This window comes from Bombus pyrosoma, linkage group LG10 (genome assembly GCF_014825855.1).
Source record: "Bombus pyrosoma isolate SC7728 linkage group LG10, ASM1482585v1, whole genome shotgun sequence".
Classification (NCBI taxonomy): Eukaryota; Metazoa; Arthropoda; class Insecta; order Hymenoptera; family Apidae; genus Bombus; species Bombus pyrosoma.
In genome coordinates, this window is record NC_057779.1 from 4,400,816 (window position 1) to 4,417,096 (window position 16,281).

The following is a 16,281-nucleotide window of genomic DNA, read 5'->3' on the forward strand; positions in this document are numbered from 1 at the left end:
CTTTTATTTCACGCAAACAGCCCGTGTTTCACAAATATCCTGCTTCTGCTTTGCCCCGCCAGTTTTCGATTCATCGATACGCGTCCTGCTTTTCATGCCACATTTCCCATCTGTCGTTCTGCCAATCCGAGCGACTCTTTTATCGCCGGAGAAATGAATCGTCGATTCATCAATCATCAATCCACGATCATCGAGATCATTCCCTTGGCCAAAAGTTCTAATTTTAAAAGTCAAGTTTCTCTCGTTACGCATCGCTATTGTTCCCCGCGGAAAGCGAATGCGCACACTCTGGTTGCTTATATCATAGATAGTTTTCGCGGGGCTCGTAAAACGCTCGTTCAAGGTTGATATTCAGATTGGCGGCAATCAAAGCGAGCTAATGGCGTTGCCTCGGCCGCGAAATGTTAATAAATTTCCCTGGCGAAATTCGTCTTTGCCAAAGCGGTTTACGTGCACGCGGCACACCGTGCTGCTATCCAAGCGGAATAGCGACTTTGCTCGGTTAGAATCAATAATACGCGCTCGCCTAGGAGATATGGTAATGTGCAGGCCGAAATCTAGATTCAGTTCAATTCAGCCTGGTGGAAAGTTTTACCGGCTAGTTCCATCGTTCATTACCACTCGCAGATGCACGAACATTACGGTCTCTGACGTTCGCGCGCGCTTGTAATCGAAAAGTTTCAATAGTTGCGCCATCCTCTTCGGTGGTCCGTCTTACACAGGTGAAAGATTAGTTAGGGAATTAAAGAAACACGGGAAAAACACGGATCTTTCTATTTTTTGTCGCCGGAGTCGTCGGTAGTGCGAAGTCGAGAGAAGAGAAGGGAACGCGTGATACAACACCGACGATCAGGCATCAGAATACGTAATTATCGAGGTACGCGTGACATTACAAGGCCAATGGAGCGTACCTTGTCTACCAATACTTACTTGCAACCCATTTTCGAGTTAGCTGCCTGACGTCAACATCGATCGTGCACTGAAAAGCACATTTCGGCCAAACAGATGCGGTCTTTCAAGATTTGGGTCTCGATTGTGCAAACCTTTCCCGATGAAATTTATAAATTTAGATAATATTTTTCATACTCCTCCGCGGTATTTTCTCAAGATAACGAATAATCGCCATTCCGATTGTAATAAAAATCATCTTCAAATCAACGTATACGCCGTATCAAGTAATTGGTTGCTATGTATATTGAACTTTTGATAAAGATAAGAATCTATCGACACGTTTGGAGGACCGATCGACTTGATCGTGGTGGTGGTGTGTTCTCGAATCGCGCACATCAGGTTAGGAATAATCGTATCAAAACGCGTTGCGATCGATCGGCAAACCGTAACGCGTTGAGAATTGAATGTTTGTAACGTTAGTGTCAGCGAAACTAAAATGCGTTATCGAAACACCACCGGTACGATATCCACGCCGTTATCAAAGTTTCTCGCGATTGTGACAATGCATGAACGATAAAACGCTGCTGGCGGATGCATGCTCCGATTCGAGACCTTTTCATGCCCGTATTACATCGATCTTTCTCCACAGAGTTTACGCGTGTAACACACGAAGGGAACACAACACGCTACGTATTAACGACAAAAGTTATCGGCGTTGCGCGTCCAAACGATTTCTCTTCCTCTCTTCGAGAGTGTCGTTGCTGGCACGTCCTGCCACGTCGAAAGTGCGATGTCGCTGATTGTTGAACTATGAAAGCGACAGAGACGGATAAAAAGAAAGACAATGAGAAACGTCGTCTCCTCCCTTCTACTTCATCTGCAACGACGTCGCAACACCATTGGGCCATCGGCTGCCGTAAACTTGGTGCTAGTTTTGCTTGGCTGATTTTCGACGTTCGGCGTTTGGCCGAGCGAAAATCGTCGAGTCGAAAATTTCGACAGCGCGGCATGACGGTCAAAACGATCGATCGTTTCGAACGTGGTTCACTCGCGCCGCAAGAAAGGCGCAGTTCGTGTGGTAAATGTTAAAGTTACCATTCGAAGCACGCCGTTTTGAAAGTCAAACGAGCACGCTCGAAAGTTCGTTGAACTCCGTTCGTTGAAACCCGTTTTCACGACCGCGTTGCGAGGGATTTAGTAACGAATATCTCTCGCTTAATGCTTCTTATATCACTGATTACGCCGGCTATGGACCGCTTCTACCGTTGGTAATCGAAGTTCGGGCTTTTCGCCAATTCTACCATTCCTCGCTGGACGTGTAATTCTCTGGCACTGGAGACCGAGCTCCTCTTGTCAAAGCTCGTCTTTTTAACGCTTACCGATCCAATGAAATTTAATAAGAAACGAATCGTCTCGTTTGGAAGGCGATCGAGCTCTATGAAGGCGTGTTAAAATACCTGTTCCACAAAGAGAATTGATCGCATTCTCGCGAACCTCACCAGGCTTAATTTATGCCATTTAACTTCCTCAATCGAATAGTAGTACGAGCTCGAACGAGCTTGCGCCAGCTATATTCGATTAGCAAGCACGAGTAGAATGATCGTTGCGCACAAACTGTGCGGTCGTGTACGCATCGTGATCGCGGTCGTATGAGCGGAAAACTCGAATGCCACCAACCATTAAGGACGGATAATGCCCGAAGGGTTTTCGAAAAATCTGGCAACGATTGTCACGGTCGACTCGTGCCAGATATTCTCTCTTCAACGTGTGGATACTCGAGCGTGTAGAGAGCAGGAATCAATAGGCCTGGTATTGTAGCGCGGATTTGTAAGCCGCCGGCGGAAACCTTACGTATTCAACAGTGAGTCACACTTCCAGGAACGTATAGCAACCCTCTTCTCTCACCTACGACAATGTTCTCGGGCATTGTTTTCCACCCTTGCCAAAATCAAACGGTTCCCCCGGTTCTGTGTCGAGCTTCAACCCCATTTTTTTTTTCACCCCTTTTCAAACGCAATCACCGTGATTTCCATTTAGGCGTTCGTTTTCACCTCATCCCGTTCGAGGGCACTAATGACTTCTGCGGTAATGGCTCCTGCTGCAACTTCCATTGAAAACTGTGCCGTGAATTGAGTAGCCCCTCGACCGTTCTTTTCTACGCTTTCCTATGGTAAGCCATCGACGTGACAACCGTCAGCCGGTGACACCACAACTCGAATCCTGTCCGCTTCCTCTTTGTATCTGCTTTGTCAGTATCGGTATAAGATGTTGCAGTATTTTAGACTTTTTTAACATACCCACTGGAAGATTGAAAATTACAGCGTGTTAAGTAATTGAAACTTAATCGCTGAATGAGATTGAAAGATAGAGCGGGGTAATAGGGTGTGGAGTGCCGTTGTATATCGTTGGTGCCACACAGGTCAGGCCAGCGATAAGATAGTATACAGCGTTATTAAACATTTCGTAGACGCAATAAATATTAAGAGCCTGATCTGGCGCCTATCGTTTAGCCGGTTTAGCGAATTACATTGTGCTGCTCTTCCTCGAATAGATTTGTAACAAGAGATGTATCTGGAGATAAAATAAACAAGTCAGTCAGTTTTATGGCCCTTAGTTACTTCGAATGGCTACACTGTACCATATCGAGAAGTGGGTTAACGTTGATTGCAACTAGGCCCTGTGAATTTTCAAATCCTGCGTATCAAAAAGATTGTCTGCATTGTGAAACCCGTTTTAGCCTCATAGATTTGCGAAAATACGTTGCGTTAGAATGATCTGTAGCGGCACATGAACGTAGAAAGGTCAACGGAAAATTCGAATCTGGGGAGACTCATATTATTGTGTCAACGTTGTTTTGGTTTACAAGGACTAGAGGCAAACGAACTCGGGACAAATTGTTATTCCCGTTATTTGTAATCTTCAACCGGAGTTACATATGAACTGTAACTTTGAACTTTTTGTAACAAGTCTGTCGATATAAATGTTTATTAACAGGCTCCCTAGGACAGTTGAATTGTTATCCCTTGTGTGATCGGTATAGTAACATTGGACAAGCGGACGATTACAACCGGTATACAATATCTCTATACTTGTAGTTACACTAAATTTTAATATAACATTATTAAATACACCTACACCTCAGATCTTTAAAATCGCTTTACTTAGATAAATTTGCCTCGGTATCTCGAACTTCGTTGAATCGTTGTATAGGCAGACTTTTCGAATTTGTTAAAACTTGAGCGACAAGAAAAGCAATGTGTACATCAGATTGGGAAAGAAGAGGGGTCCGCAAGGTTCGCGCATGAAACAATCACCGAACGTAACCGTGGCCTTGGTTGAAGCTCGAGCCGCTTCCGGAAGAGGTTAATACCCGAAACGCATCGCTGACTCGGAGGGCTAGAGCGTGTCGTGAATGGTTCAAGTTTCTACGCTCTCGCGGAGCAACAACCTACTCGGAACAATGCCTATTTATTTAGACACAGATCGTTGTGTTCGTTAAGGGACCTGGAGGGATTATTTTTATGGTCAAAGCTAATGACGGCACGGGAAAAATGTCGTAGGTGGTCCTCTTCCATAACGAGTAAAGCGTAATTGCTGGGGAAGAAGCTAATGCATTCTTCCCGGCTAAATGAAACGTTGACGCCAGAGACTATTCGTTCGTAATAGCGCCTGTAATTTGTATTGCAATCCTAGCAATTAACGTTGACGTAACGGCCGATCGAACTTCACGTCACTATTTCGTTCTTAGTCTATTTAGAATCAATATATTGGAACTTTTCTACGTGAAATTGGTTTACCAAAATTGACCAATTCTAGTCCCTAGTCGCCGAGGCAACGTGATATGAAGATTCGAGATATCGATAGAAAGATATGGATTGAATCAAACGCGATTCTTTGGTACGAGCGTTCCGTCCACGGTCAAACTGTACCGCGTTTGTCGGTCAATTAGAGAGTCCAGAACGAGTACCGGTAACATAGAGGCAAGCGCTTGTCGGTGAACGTCCGCAGGGGGTCGTCGACCCAAGCCAACCAGGCCTTAGCTGTCTGCAGCTTTAACGTTGCTTTTACACCGATATCTGTGAACGTGAACAATCCCGCCTCCTGACTTCTTCTCTCTCATGTTTCGACCTTGATCCGAAACTTTAAACCTGGCCCGGCTCGATTCTCACCCGGTAACGGAGTGTCGCCATCGAGCCTCGGAGCACCGATTACGTTACCACCGTGGGGATTTGCACGACTAACAATTCAATCGACTGCTTCTCCAACTCTTGGACGCTTTAATCTCTGTCCAACGCTATTGGAGTTTTGCCCAGAGTTCCTCGGTAAACGCTCGCCGCGTATTGTCGAATAAATTAAGACGATGAAGAGAAGCTGACGTCATTTGTAATGCTTTGTGGACCTGCCACGTATTACCGAAAATTCGCGATCGCCTGTCGCTACCAACTGCTCCTGTTATTTGACGTTTTTGCGACTAAATTCCCGTACATGATGGTAGCTGGCTGTTTTCCCATTTCATTAATAATTGGGCATATTAAGTCGTACGGTATCTCGTAAAAGGTAATAATACGAAGGGACGTGAAATTACAGCGGATTACAACGAGTATCTCGCGCTGTGAACTTACATGTATCTTTAACAGAGTCCGGTAGAATTATTACCGACGACCACACGTAACTGCGGAAGAAACGAGTAAAATTATGGTTAACGAATACTATTTCCTTATATTGCAGCAACTGTTCCGAAGTCAGCCTCAAGGAGCCACGCCACAGCAATTGCAACTCCTGCAGCAACAGCAACAGCAGCAACAGCAGCAGTACCTGGCTGCCTCGCAGGCTCAACAGCAGCAACAACAGCAACAGCAACAGAACTTTCCCACGGCACCGTATACCGTAATCAGCGGACAAGAACCATATGTCGGAGCATTGATAGCCGGTGCACCACCTCCAGTGGTGCCGCAGTATTATGGAGTAGCGCCGTGGGTTTATCCAGCCGGATTGTTACCGCAGGCACCTCCTCAAGCTGCCGCTCCGCCGCCTCCTAGGAGACCATTGACACCATCCTCGGCTGCAGCGGCAGCTGCCGTTCAAGACACTGCAAATAATTTGGCTCAAACTGTAAGCAAGTTAATTAGCCCGCTTTCCAATGGCACATTCGGATCGGACGCATGTGTTTAGAAATAAATCCTATTGTCGCGACGCAATTTCAGTTATTGCCGATATGTGTCTCGCTGCGTGTAAGGTCTCTCCCGTCGCTCGCCTGTTGAACGTTTCTCGATTAAATTTGGCCGTGGAGATTAAATATAAACTTCGAGCAACAATTTGCCAGCTCATTAACGTTCCTACGTTTCTGTGTCAAACAGAGCTGCGACTTGCTTCTAGTATGCAGCGTTTTCAAATTGATATTACGTTTGATATACAGCTGATTTTATATCGATGTATTGACAGGTTCAAGGCCAATATCAGGTGATACCTGCGTACTATGATCAAAATGGATCCATTGTGATGGGCGGGGTGCGTGGGTTAAGCTCCGCGGCAACCCCTATGAGATTAGTCAGCCCAGCGCCCGTTTTGGTAAACAGAGCTCCGTCACAACCACCACCAGGACCACCGGCTCCACCACCACCGAGTCTATATTCTCAGCCAACTCCTACGTCCCATAGTAACGCAACACCTGGAGAATGTTTGGGTAAGAAGCGTTGTAGTCATAGAGATTGTAATTAAATATCCGGACTGCTCATCAGCATTGTAGATATGTGTTACTTTTTTTCCGACATATTGATTCTGTTCTACGTGATATACATATATATATAAATCTATATACATATTATGTATAGCCTATACATATGCATGACTCACGATTAAATATATCGGTGAATTTTTGAGAAACAGTTATAGGTATAAATATACATATGTATTTATATATATATATTAACGTCGAATAACTTCTTCGTTACTTGTATATACGTGTATACACGCCACGTATTAACCTGGTGACTAAAAATGTTTAGTACGAATTCGTTGTCGATACCGGAAGCGTGCGTGTGTATGTGTTGGAACGGTGTACCGCTAGGCTTATAGACGGTATAAGGTCGGTAAGGTACGGCAAATTAATTGATAACTAAGAGCGTGTGTGGGTTGCGGGCTTTTGGTGCAGGTCTGGCGGCGTGCAGTGCAGCAGCAGTGGTTGCACAGGCTCAAGCAGTCGCGGTGCAGCAGGCACAACAGCAAGGATCAGGACTAGCCGCAGGTTTAGCGGCACTAGGATATGGCGGCTCCCCTCTGGGAGCACTAGGCTCGCCCGCTCAGCTTCAGAGTACAGGTACACATTCCTAGCCAACGAACAACACACTCTTTCGAAACGGATGTTTCAGTTTCAGGCGTCGGCGGTGTCCTCGATTTTTCTCTTTTGTACATAACGACCGCATATGTTTGCATGCTTTGCAAGAGCCTTATCGTTTGTCTTTACACACTTGTCATTTTGAACGTATTCTCCTAGTGACGTCTTTGTATATCTTAAAACAATCGTACATCGACAATCGTGAGCTTGTCCCTTAGTGAAATTCGGCTTTTAGAAAATCTCGCATCTCTTCTTATCTGTTCTCAGGTCTAGGTCTTGGAGCTTCTTCGACCGCCCGGAGAGATTCGTTCGATAGAAATACATCTGCTTTCAGCCCTAGCTTGGAGTACAGCCGTGCAAAATGGCCTCAGAGTTACGGAGCCCTAGGTACTGATCCGCTGCTCTGTGTGTTGTATAATTCGGAGGTTAAGTGTTAAGTACGTTGGTCTACAGTTGCACGATCTTATTTGCAGGCACGGTAACTGCATCGCCGAGCCCATTAGGATTATCCTTAACACCACCACCAACTTTGGGAGGGTCTTTAGGTGGACTCGTCGGTGGAGCAAGTCGGGTATCCGCTGCCCCCGGCGCTGAAGCCAAGTTCCGTGCTAGCGCAGTTCCAGCTTTAACAGCCAACGGGGTTTTCGGCTCTAGTAGCTCTCTTTTCCCGAACTTGGTGGGCAAACCTGGCCGCAGTGGTACGACCAGCATCGGAGACAAAAATGCCGGTGGACGATCACGTTTATTAGAAGACTTTAGAAATAACCGGTGCGTGCTTCCCCAGTTATCACTCGAGGACACGAGTGTCTTGTCTCGTAACACAGCTTATGTTACAAGCAATTCTCATATACTTCAGATTCCCGAGTCTTCAGTTACGTGATTTGGCCAATCACATAGTTGAATTCAGTCAAGATCAGCATGGTTCTCGTTTTATTCAGCAAAAATTAGAACGTGCTTCGGCTAGCGAAAAGCAGCTTGTATTCCAAGAGATCCTTACTTCTGCTTATTCATTGATGACCGATGTTTTCGGGAATTATGTTATTCAGAAGTTCTTCGAGTTCGGTACGCCGGAACAAAAATCCACCCTTGCCCAGAAGGTAATTACGACGCTCATTTTTATTTACGTATGTAGGAAGTAGATTAAATGATGAATACCTTTGCGTGTCAACTGATACTTATTGATCGAAAATAATTGTAGCTGAACGATTAAAGTAGATGCATAAAGTCTTTAGGTCTTTACTAGCGTTAAATTAATCGTTGATGTTAGGTTCGAGGACACGTACTGCCTTTGGCACTGCAAATGTACGGTTGTAGAGTGATTCAGAAAGCTCTCGAATCGATCGGACCAGAACAGCAACAAGAGATTGTCCGTGAACTGGACGGGCACGTTTTGAAATGCGTTAAAGATCAAAATGGAAATCACGTTGTGCAAAAATGCATCGAGTGCGTTGAACCACGAGCACTGCAATTCGTAATCGGAGCTTTTGCTGGTCAAGTATATTCCTTGAGTACTCATCCCTACGGTTGCAGAGTAATTCAACGTATTCTTGAGCACTGCACTCCTGAACAAACTCAGGGCATTCTTCAAGAGTTACACGCTGCAACTGACCAACTTATTCAAGATCAATATGGAAATTATGTGATCCAACATGTGCTTGGTAAATGTCGTTGCTTAAAAATATATTTATGACTTTCTTTTCCTACCAGAGTAACTCATTTGTACGTGTTTGTTTTATAGAACATGGAAAGCCGGAAGACAAGGCACAGTTAATCAGCAGTGTTAGGGGTAAAGTACTTACTCTCTCTCAACATAAATTTGCGAGCAACGTCGTTGAAAAGTGCGTGACCCATGCTACAAGACAAGAGCGTGCTGTACTCATTGAAGAAGTATGCGGATTTAACGACAAGTAAGTTTCGCAACATATAGAACTTCGATGTTTATTAACGAGAATTATTTCCACCAATATTTCTTTTGTTGCAACTTATTGCTAAAATTCGTTTGTACTTGCTATTAACTGCTTACTTTTTATACTTGTTACGAAATAGCGCATTGAACGTCATGATGAAGGATCAGTATGCCAACTACGTGGTTCAGAAAATGATCGATGTAGCAGAACCAGCACAACGTAAAGTACTGATGCACAAGATCCGCCCACATTTAGGTAGCTTGCGCAAGTACACCTATGGCAAGCACATCATTGTCAAGCTGGAGAAATTCTTCATGAAAACTGCATCCGCGATAGGGGTAGCAACACCTGCTGGTGCTACGAGTGGTGGAGGTGATCTTGGTCCTATTGGACCGCCTGCTTCTGCTGCTGGTGCAGTATCTACACCAGCTCAGCAGCCAACGCAGGTTTTATAAGCGTACGGTTCCGGAAAGTAACAACTTGAGGATCTTCGTACGTCCAAAAAAACACGTACTAAGATCTACGTAATATTTATGCAACGTATCTATCGCCATTAAACATATAATGGACGAGAAAAAAAATATGCATTTCAATGTGCCGCTTGTCACGTTGTCCCTTCTTGAAACTATAAAGCTGAAGAAAGAAAACACGCGCGTATTCACTTAAGACGAAAAAAAAGAACTACCGAGATAATTTTTCTTATTTTTGCAAAACCATAAAGAACGAAAAACACTAACAATTTGTACAGATTAACAAGAATGGACAACGCGAAATTACGGTACGAGGAGAACGAACTTTTAGGTCAAATGTGTGTCAGGAAAAATCAACTTCTAAAATAACGTTAGTACAGTGCATTTTTTCTATTAGTAATCAAACGTGCTGCCGAGTAATATATCAATAGCGATTTACATTGAAATGTCGCGAAAGTTGCATTAATAACGTTCGAGAGCCGAGTTTCTTCACAATAGCTGGATAAGCTTCGAGCAACTATATAAAAGAAGCTAGTGCTGAGATGGCTGATTGTATTTTAAACACCACTCGTTTTCAATGAGTTTTAGAACAGTTTTAACGGCATGATAGTTCCAACAATTTATAACATACTTTCCCCTCATTTTGGGTAAAATCGTTAGTTAACCTCTTTAAACTCAGCACTCTTTTGAAAGAGCATAGGCTCTGCCCTCTGGCAAACATTTAAACACCTATGAGAAAAGTATAAAACAATGAAAGAACAAGAGGAGAAGTTAGTTGAGTCATACGGCTCGTCGTGATTCAAGCTCGGTAATAACAACAAAAATTTTGAAGAAGAGAAAATTGTGTTTAGACAGCTAGGATAGATCTTAGAGCTGCATGCATTTATATCGAGTTGTAATGAGGGTGCGATGGCCGTTAACACCATGCACGAAATGTCTTGATCGCAAGTGTACCGTACTATCTTCGCACGCTGAAAATAGTGTTTATGCGGTATACGTCCGATCAGTGAATCGATATCGATTCAGATTCGATAGAGGTTAGGAGCTACAGATATGTTGATTAAATCTAGCATAGCGTTTGACATGGGAATGAAGCTGAGTACCCCTGACCTGACCGCTGATCTGCCTCCTTGATTGCTTCACATTGTTCGTAAAAGAAAGAAAAAGAAAAGAAAGAAAAGAGAAGCAAAGAGAAATCGATTTTATTACTCGTTTTACGTTTATAAGAATTTGGAAGATGAATCAGTATATTATGTATATGTGTGTATTTCTCTCAAAGACAGAATTTAACAGGAGATGAAAAGAATGAAACTAAAAGACAGAAACAATACGTTGAGGAGAGACATCAAGTCGTTAGCACGGTTCTCCTTTGTTCATTTTTACGTTTGTCGCTCAGGAGCGCGAAGCATTTTTTTTTCTACTCTCTTACATCCTTTTTTGCATCCCTTTTCTCCCGATCCTTGCCCCTCCGCCCTATTTCTCCTTTCTCCTATTCCTGAGATCCCCAAATTTTGTAAATTGTGATATAAATAAATAACAAATGTGTATAGGTACGACGTGACAACCTTATCGTGAGGAACCGTAAATTCAATGAATATTTTATTTTTCACGGGAATTCTCTCCTTTTTAACGCACTTTGTGAATATCGTGTATTATAATAATTACTAATTATATTAAATTTAAATATGATTTACGTTCTAATGCTGCTGACCCTCGATCAATATACGTTAATATTTCCCTTTCTCCTACCGTTTTAAAAGTGGTTTCAACCACCCCAACGATCTCCCCATCGATCTCCCCCTCTATACACGTACAGGCACATACATTTATACATACTTTTCAATTGTAAAATATGAAGATTTTTGACGAAGGAAACACTCTAGAGAAAAGAAATCACTTATGTTCGAATTCATCCAAAAATCCCAGCCCTTCTGGTCCATATCCCCGATAACTCCCTTCCATTTTTAAATAATCGCAGCCATCGCGATTATCGCGGTGATTTTTGAACGTAACCGAGATCCATTGTACATTGTATAAATGATAACGCGTTCTTTAAAAGAAGAAAAACGTCAGGAAATTAATATTCCCAATGCGTGTGTATCTATATCTTTTCGCGCCATTCTTTCCCTACGCCTTTACAACACGTTCACACATTAGTTCAAACATATTATACACACCAAGCATTTCAATTGTATTATATATACTGATCACACAAGACGGTTGGAAAGAGCACCTCTCAGCTGTTTTCAATAACATCGTACTTGTTCCTTTTAATCGAACTTTCGCATTGTAAAAGGACACGCATAACTATATTTTCTCGTATCTTTTTTCCTCTCTGTCATCCTGGAAAATCGCCTCGTTCGCTTTAACGATTAGCTTCGTACATCGTGCATGCATCACGTATTTTTGCGTCACTTTCTATATTTCTAAGATTTTGTACATTCGGTGAAGCAGTTCATCGATCAAAATCATCAATTTCATAGCGTTCTTTTCCGAAGGATTTTCTTTTGTACAATTCACCTATATACACTACTTTTAGTTCATTTCAGCGACTCTCACGCATACTTCGTTGCGTAGGATTTTTATATTTGTTTAAGACGTATTCCTAGAGGAATAAAAATTGAGATCAAAATTGAAGATTTCTTATTCCATTTTTGAAGACAAAATTGGAATAACCTGTAGCTCGTTCTTAAGAGGTTTTCTTATAAATTCGAAGAACGGAACAGCATTTCGAAGTAGAACGTTTCATCTAAATCACTTCACGAGTATGTATGTATATAATTATTCTTCATCGAGAGATTCTCGACGGTTGTACAAAAAGAAAATCTCGCTAAGTTTTTAAATTCGATGTTCGTGTGCGCCGCACATTTGCCACGCCTATTTGTATACATTCGAAAAAAGAAGAAGTTCGTTGCGTGTTGCGTTCTCACAGCCGATAGGTAGTTGTAATAAGATCGAGTTGTATCTCAACTGTGTACAATGTATAATATTTTGTTAACTTAGATGTTAAACGTGTAGAATTCTAAAAAGAAGCAAAAAATAGAGGAACAAGAAAATAAAGATAGAAGGAATCAGCGCAAACAACTCGAGGGTCCGTCAGGGTTTTGTACAAAAAAGATGGGAAAAATAAAAGGGAAAAGGAAAGAAAAGGAAAGAGCCAAAAAGAAAGAAGAGGAAGAAAATAGCCGCTTTCTTTGTAACATATTGTAAATAACGATTTATTAACGAAATTGACAAATTCTTAGGTAAACCCTTTCTCTCTTTCTCTTTCGTCTTTGCTGAAGGATTGCTGTCAAAAAGTAATAATGGTGCGACAGGTTTAAAAGTAGGGAGGAAAAGTTTGGAAAAGTTTAGGAGGGGAAGTGCGTAAGACTCAGTACTTATCGGGTTTTAAACGACCGTTCGTTCTTTCTCGTTTGCTTCCCTCCAATCTGCCCACGGATTCTCTGAGTAATTCGATCGATTGGTACTGGTACTCGTGGAGAATGGATGATAACGTACGCGAGCTACCGTTCCCCATACCTGAATTCGATCTTTTCGGAAATCGCTGAGAGGAGGCTGCTCGTTTTAGAGCCGCGAATAGCAAACAAAAAAATATCGAGGATATAGAAAAAAAAGAGAAATTAAGGATAAAAAACAGTGTCACATGTACGATATAACGAAACGGAAAAACTCAACATATACAGGACAGAGACATTCCAACCGCCACTTTTCACCCTCAGCCGACAGGATACTTTGCCGTTTTTAAAACGCGGGTTACATAAATATGCGACGTTAATATGTTGTATTAATATTTAATAAGGAATGACGATAGTTCCTTCGTCCGTGTAAATCGCGCGCATCATCTGTAAATTAAACGTCGGAATTCAACATCTCATTTGTAATAGAACCATCGATAATCACCCTGTCGAGTTAGGAAAAAAAACGCAAAAAATGAATACCGAAGAGTCACTCAACAGAAGCGAAAATCGAACGCAAAATCTCATGTCTTATCAGCTAAGGTTATCCATTACTATTATTATACTTTTATTATTATTATAATTATATTATTAATATTCTTATTATGATTCTTATCATTATTATTATGATTCTTCTTCTTCTTCTTATTATTATTATTATTATTATTGCTATAATTTTCAATATTGTTTGATTAACGACCTTCCCTCTACGGATTATTATTGTTATTACTAATAATTGCTTTATACACACTTTTATATATATATATACATACATACATACATGCATACATATATATATACATATATATATATATATATACATATATATATATACATACATACATACATGCATACATATATATATACATATATATATATATACATATATATATATATATATGTGCGTATATATATATATATATATATGAAAACACGAGTATGACAAACTCACGTATATAACGCTTTATAAATATGATACATAAAATAGTACCAACACATTTTTTTATGCTCCGGCTTTTTCATTTTGTCCTTTCGAAGCAAGAGTAAAAGAAAAGATACGATTCTTTACTTTAATTAAAAGATAAAAAACGAAAAAAAAAAAACAGTTTAGCGCAAATGTTTAGCGATAGGTTGACAACCTTATTGCTGTCGTGTTATATATATATATACATCTCTACTTAAGCTTCTGAGGAATGGAAAAGAAATTCATCAATATCTTTTGATTATAAATAGTGTAAATTTTTTATATAGCGCGAGAAGAATGAAATAATTATTGGTTGCGCGACTTCTACGATGTGCTCGTGCACCATGTATAAAACAAAACGTAAAGAGCGGGAAAAAGATGGAAAAATCGGAATTATACGTTCATGGTACACATAACATTACACACGACGGTTTCTCGATTTTTCTTTTTTTTGTAACTTTGAACTTTGTATTTTTTCACCGTTCGTTCTTTTCCTGCATTACGGATTGTGCGATCTCAGATCCGTTTGCGAAATTTGTCTAGCTATAGCGAATCGTACATCCTATTCCTTGAAAGCGTGTACTGTTTGTAAAATATGTAAAAGTGCGATACACATTATTCAGTATTTCTGTACACACAATTTGGTATGTCTTTTTGTAAATTTCTGTGCGATTATACGATTCGTCATCGAATAATGAAAAATTTTGTTAATAAAGGATCCGAATCGCGGGATTTGTAACGCAAACAATATCGAACTTATTCTTGCCTTTAACGAAGAAAAGAGCAAAGTAAAACCAGGGGAAGGACGACCGACCTGCTCGTTCGTCTCTTCACAATTTATAGAAGGCGTGTAAACATCCCAATCTAGCAATTCAATTGGACAAAAACCATTGAAATTCGCCGCAGCACAATTCGTATTCATGAAGTTTCGCGCACGCCGATCACATTATCAAAGAAGCATCTTCGTGTTGTAATATCCCTGTATATGTAACGGATCACATGGAACAGTATTTGATAAACGAATGTTTTTTACTGTCCCGTCTAAATTTCAGTTAAATGCCCCACTCTAAATTCTTGTAACTGTAATTGTTCACCAAGAGGGGCACGACGAGCATTTATCGATTAAACGAAATTTATGCGAAAGATAAATTGACTACTGTTTTATATATCAACATTTATCTGCAAACGATCAACACGATGCTCGATTCGGCATATACAGAGATATCGTGCAAGTAATATGACAGCGTTCCCACGTTGCGTTACGTATATCCCTTTGCGCTCCCTTTAAGCCTTTAATATTTGTACTTTAGATACAATCATCTCTTTCTCTTTCGCCCTATCTATACCCGGACACACGCCACTCTTTCTTGAAGGTATCTTGCGAACATCATGATAAAGAAACAAAAATATACAGAAAACGCAAAATCAAGAAAGGATTCCCGGTGGGAACGCATATGATCCGAAAGAGGAGGACAATTAAGCAACCCTATAAATAATTGATTATACATATATATACATATAAATATATATATATCTGTATATGTATACCTAAAACCTTTGAAAACTATCGATATATGATATATATGTAATAAGTACTATTTAAATATTGTAACAATTGTATATGATTTTAATACTACATGCTAATTGTATTATATATATATGAAAGATCTGCGACCTCCCACTTGTAGAACACACTCGATCGTACACACACAGGCAACATACACTCATCTACACACACGTATACGCTACATGTGCATATATCACGCATGCCCTACACACATAGGTAGACATACAAGATCGATATTGTTTGGTGATGTGATGATATGCCACGGTATCCGTTTACAAGTATTCAACGAAAAAAAGCAACAGCTTACCTCTCTTCGTTGAATGCAAGCTTGCGAATACATACAATATACACACGCGCGTGCGCGCGCGCACACACACACACTCATACACAAAAACATACACGCACGAAAGAAGAACACAGATCTAAGACTCCGCGTTCTTCTTCACTTTTCATCTTCGCACCCACCGGTTTCAACTGCCATGGCGCTATACAGTTAATCGAATAACAAAGGAAAACGTGAAATAGAAAATTGATTCGCAACATCCTTGGTTCACCGTTCAGCGTTCCTTTGGCTGGCTCTTTAGGTGACGGGACGCGAATACGCGCGCGGTCGCACGCGTGAACCAAGGAAGGACGAAGAGGACGTAGAAGAACATCCACGGGAATGGTGCGCCCTGATATTAAGACTGA

The 16,281-nt window shown here is 41.2% G+C and overlaps 1 protein-coding gene across 3 annotated transcripts in view; it reads left to right on the forward strand.

The window, feature by feature from the left end:
• Positions 1-13,664, forward strand: part of LOC122571429 (pumilio homolog 2-like) — a 63,440-nt gene extending 49,776 nt beyond the window's left edge. For 2 of the 3 annotated variants that reach the window (XM_043735159.1, XM_043735158.1), the window contains 9 exons: positions 5,620-6,003; positions 6,334-6,574; positions 7,043-7,207; positions 7,493-7,612; positions 7,699-7,993; positions 8,082-8,322; positions 8,493-8,883; positions 8,964-9,132; positions 9,272-13,664. In XM_043735159.1, coding sequence (XP_043591094.1) covers positions 5,620-6,003; positions 6,334-6,574; positions 7,043-7,207; positions 7,493-7,612; positions 7,699-7,993; positions 8,082-8,322; positions 8,493-8,883; positions 8,964-9,132; positions 9,272-9,587 — 2,322 coding nt within the window. In that variant the 3' untranslated portion in view covers positions 9,588-13,664. The remainder of the gene's footprint in view (positions 1-5,619; positions 6,004-6,333; positions 6,575-7,042; positions 7,208-7,492; positions 7,613-7,698; positions 7,994-8,081; positions 8,323-8,492; positions 8,884-8,963; positions 9,133-9,271) is intronic. The other variant, XM_043735160.1, reaches the window with a different exon arrangement.
• Positions 13,665-16,281: the final 2,617 nt, after the last annotated feature.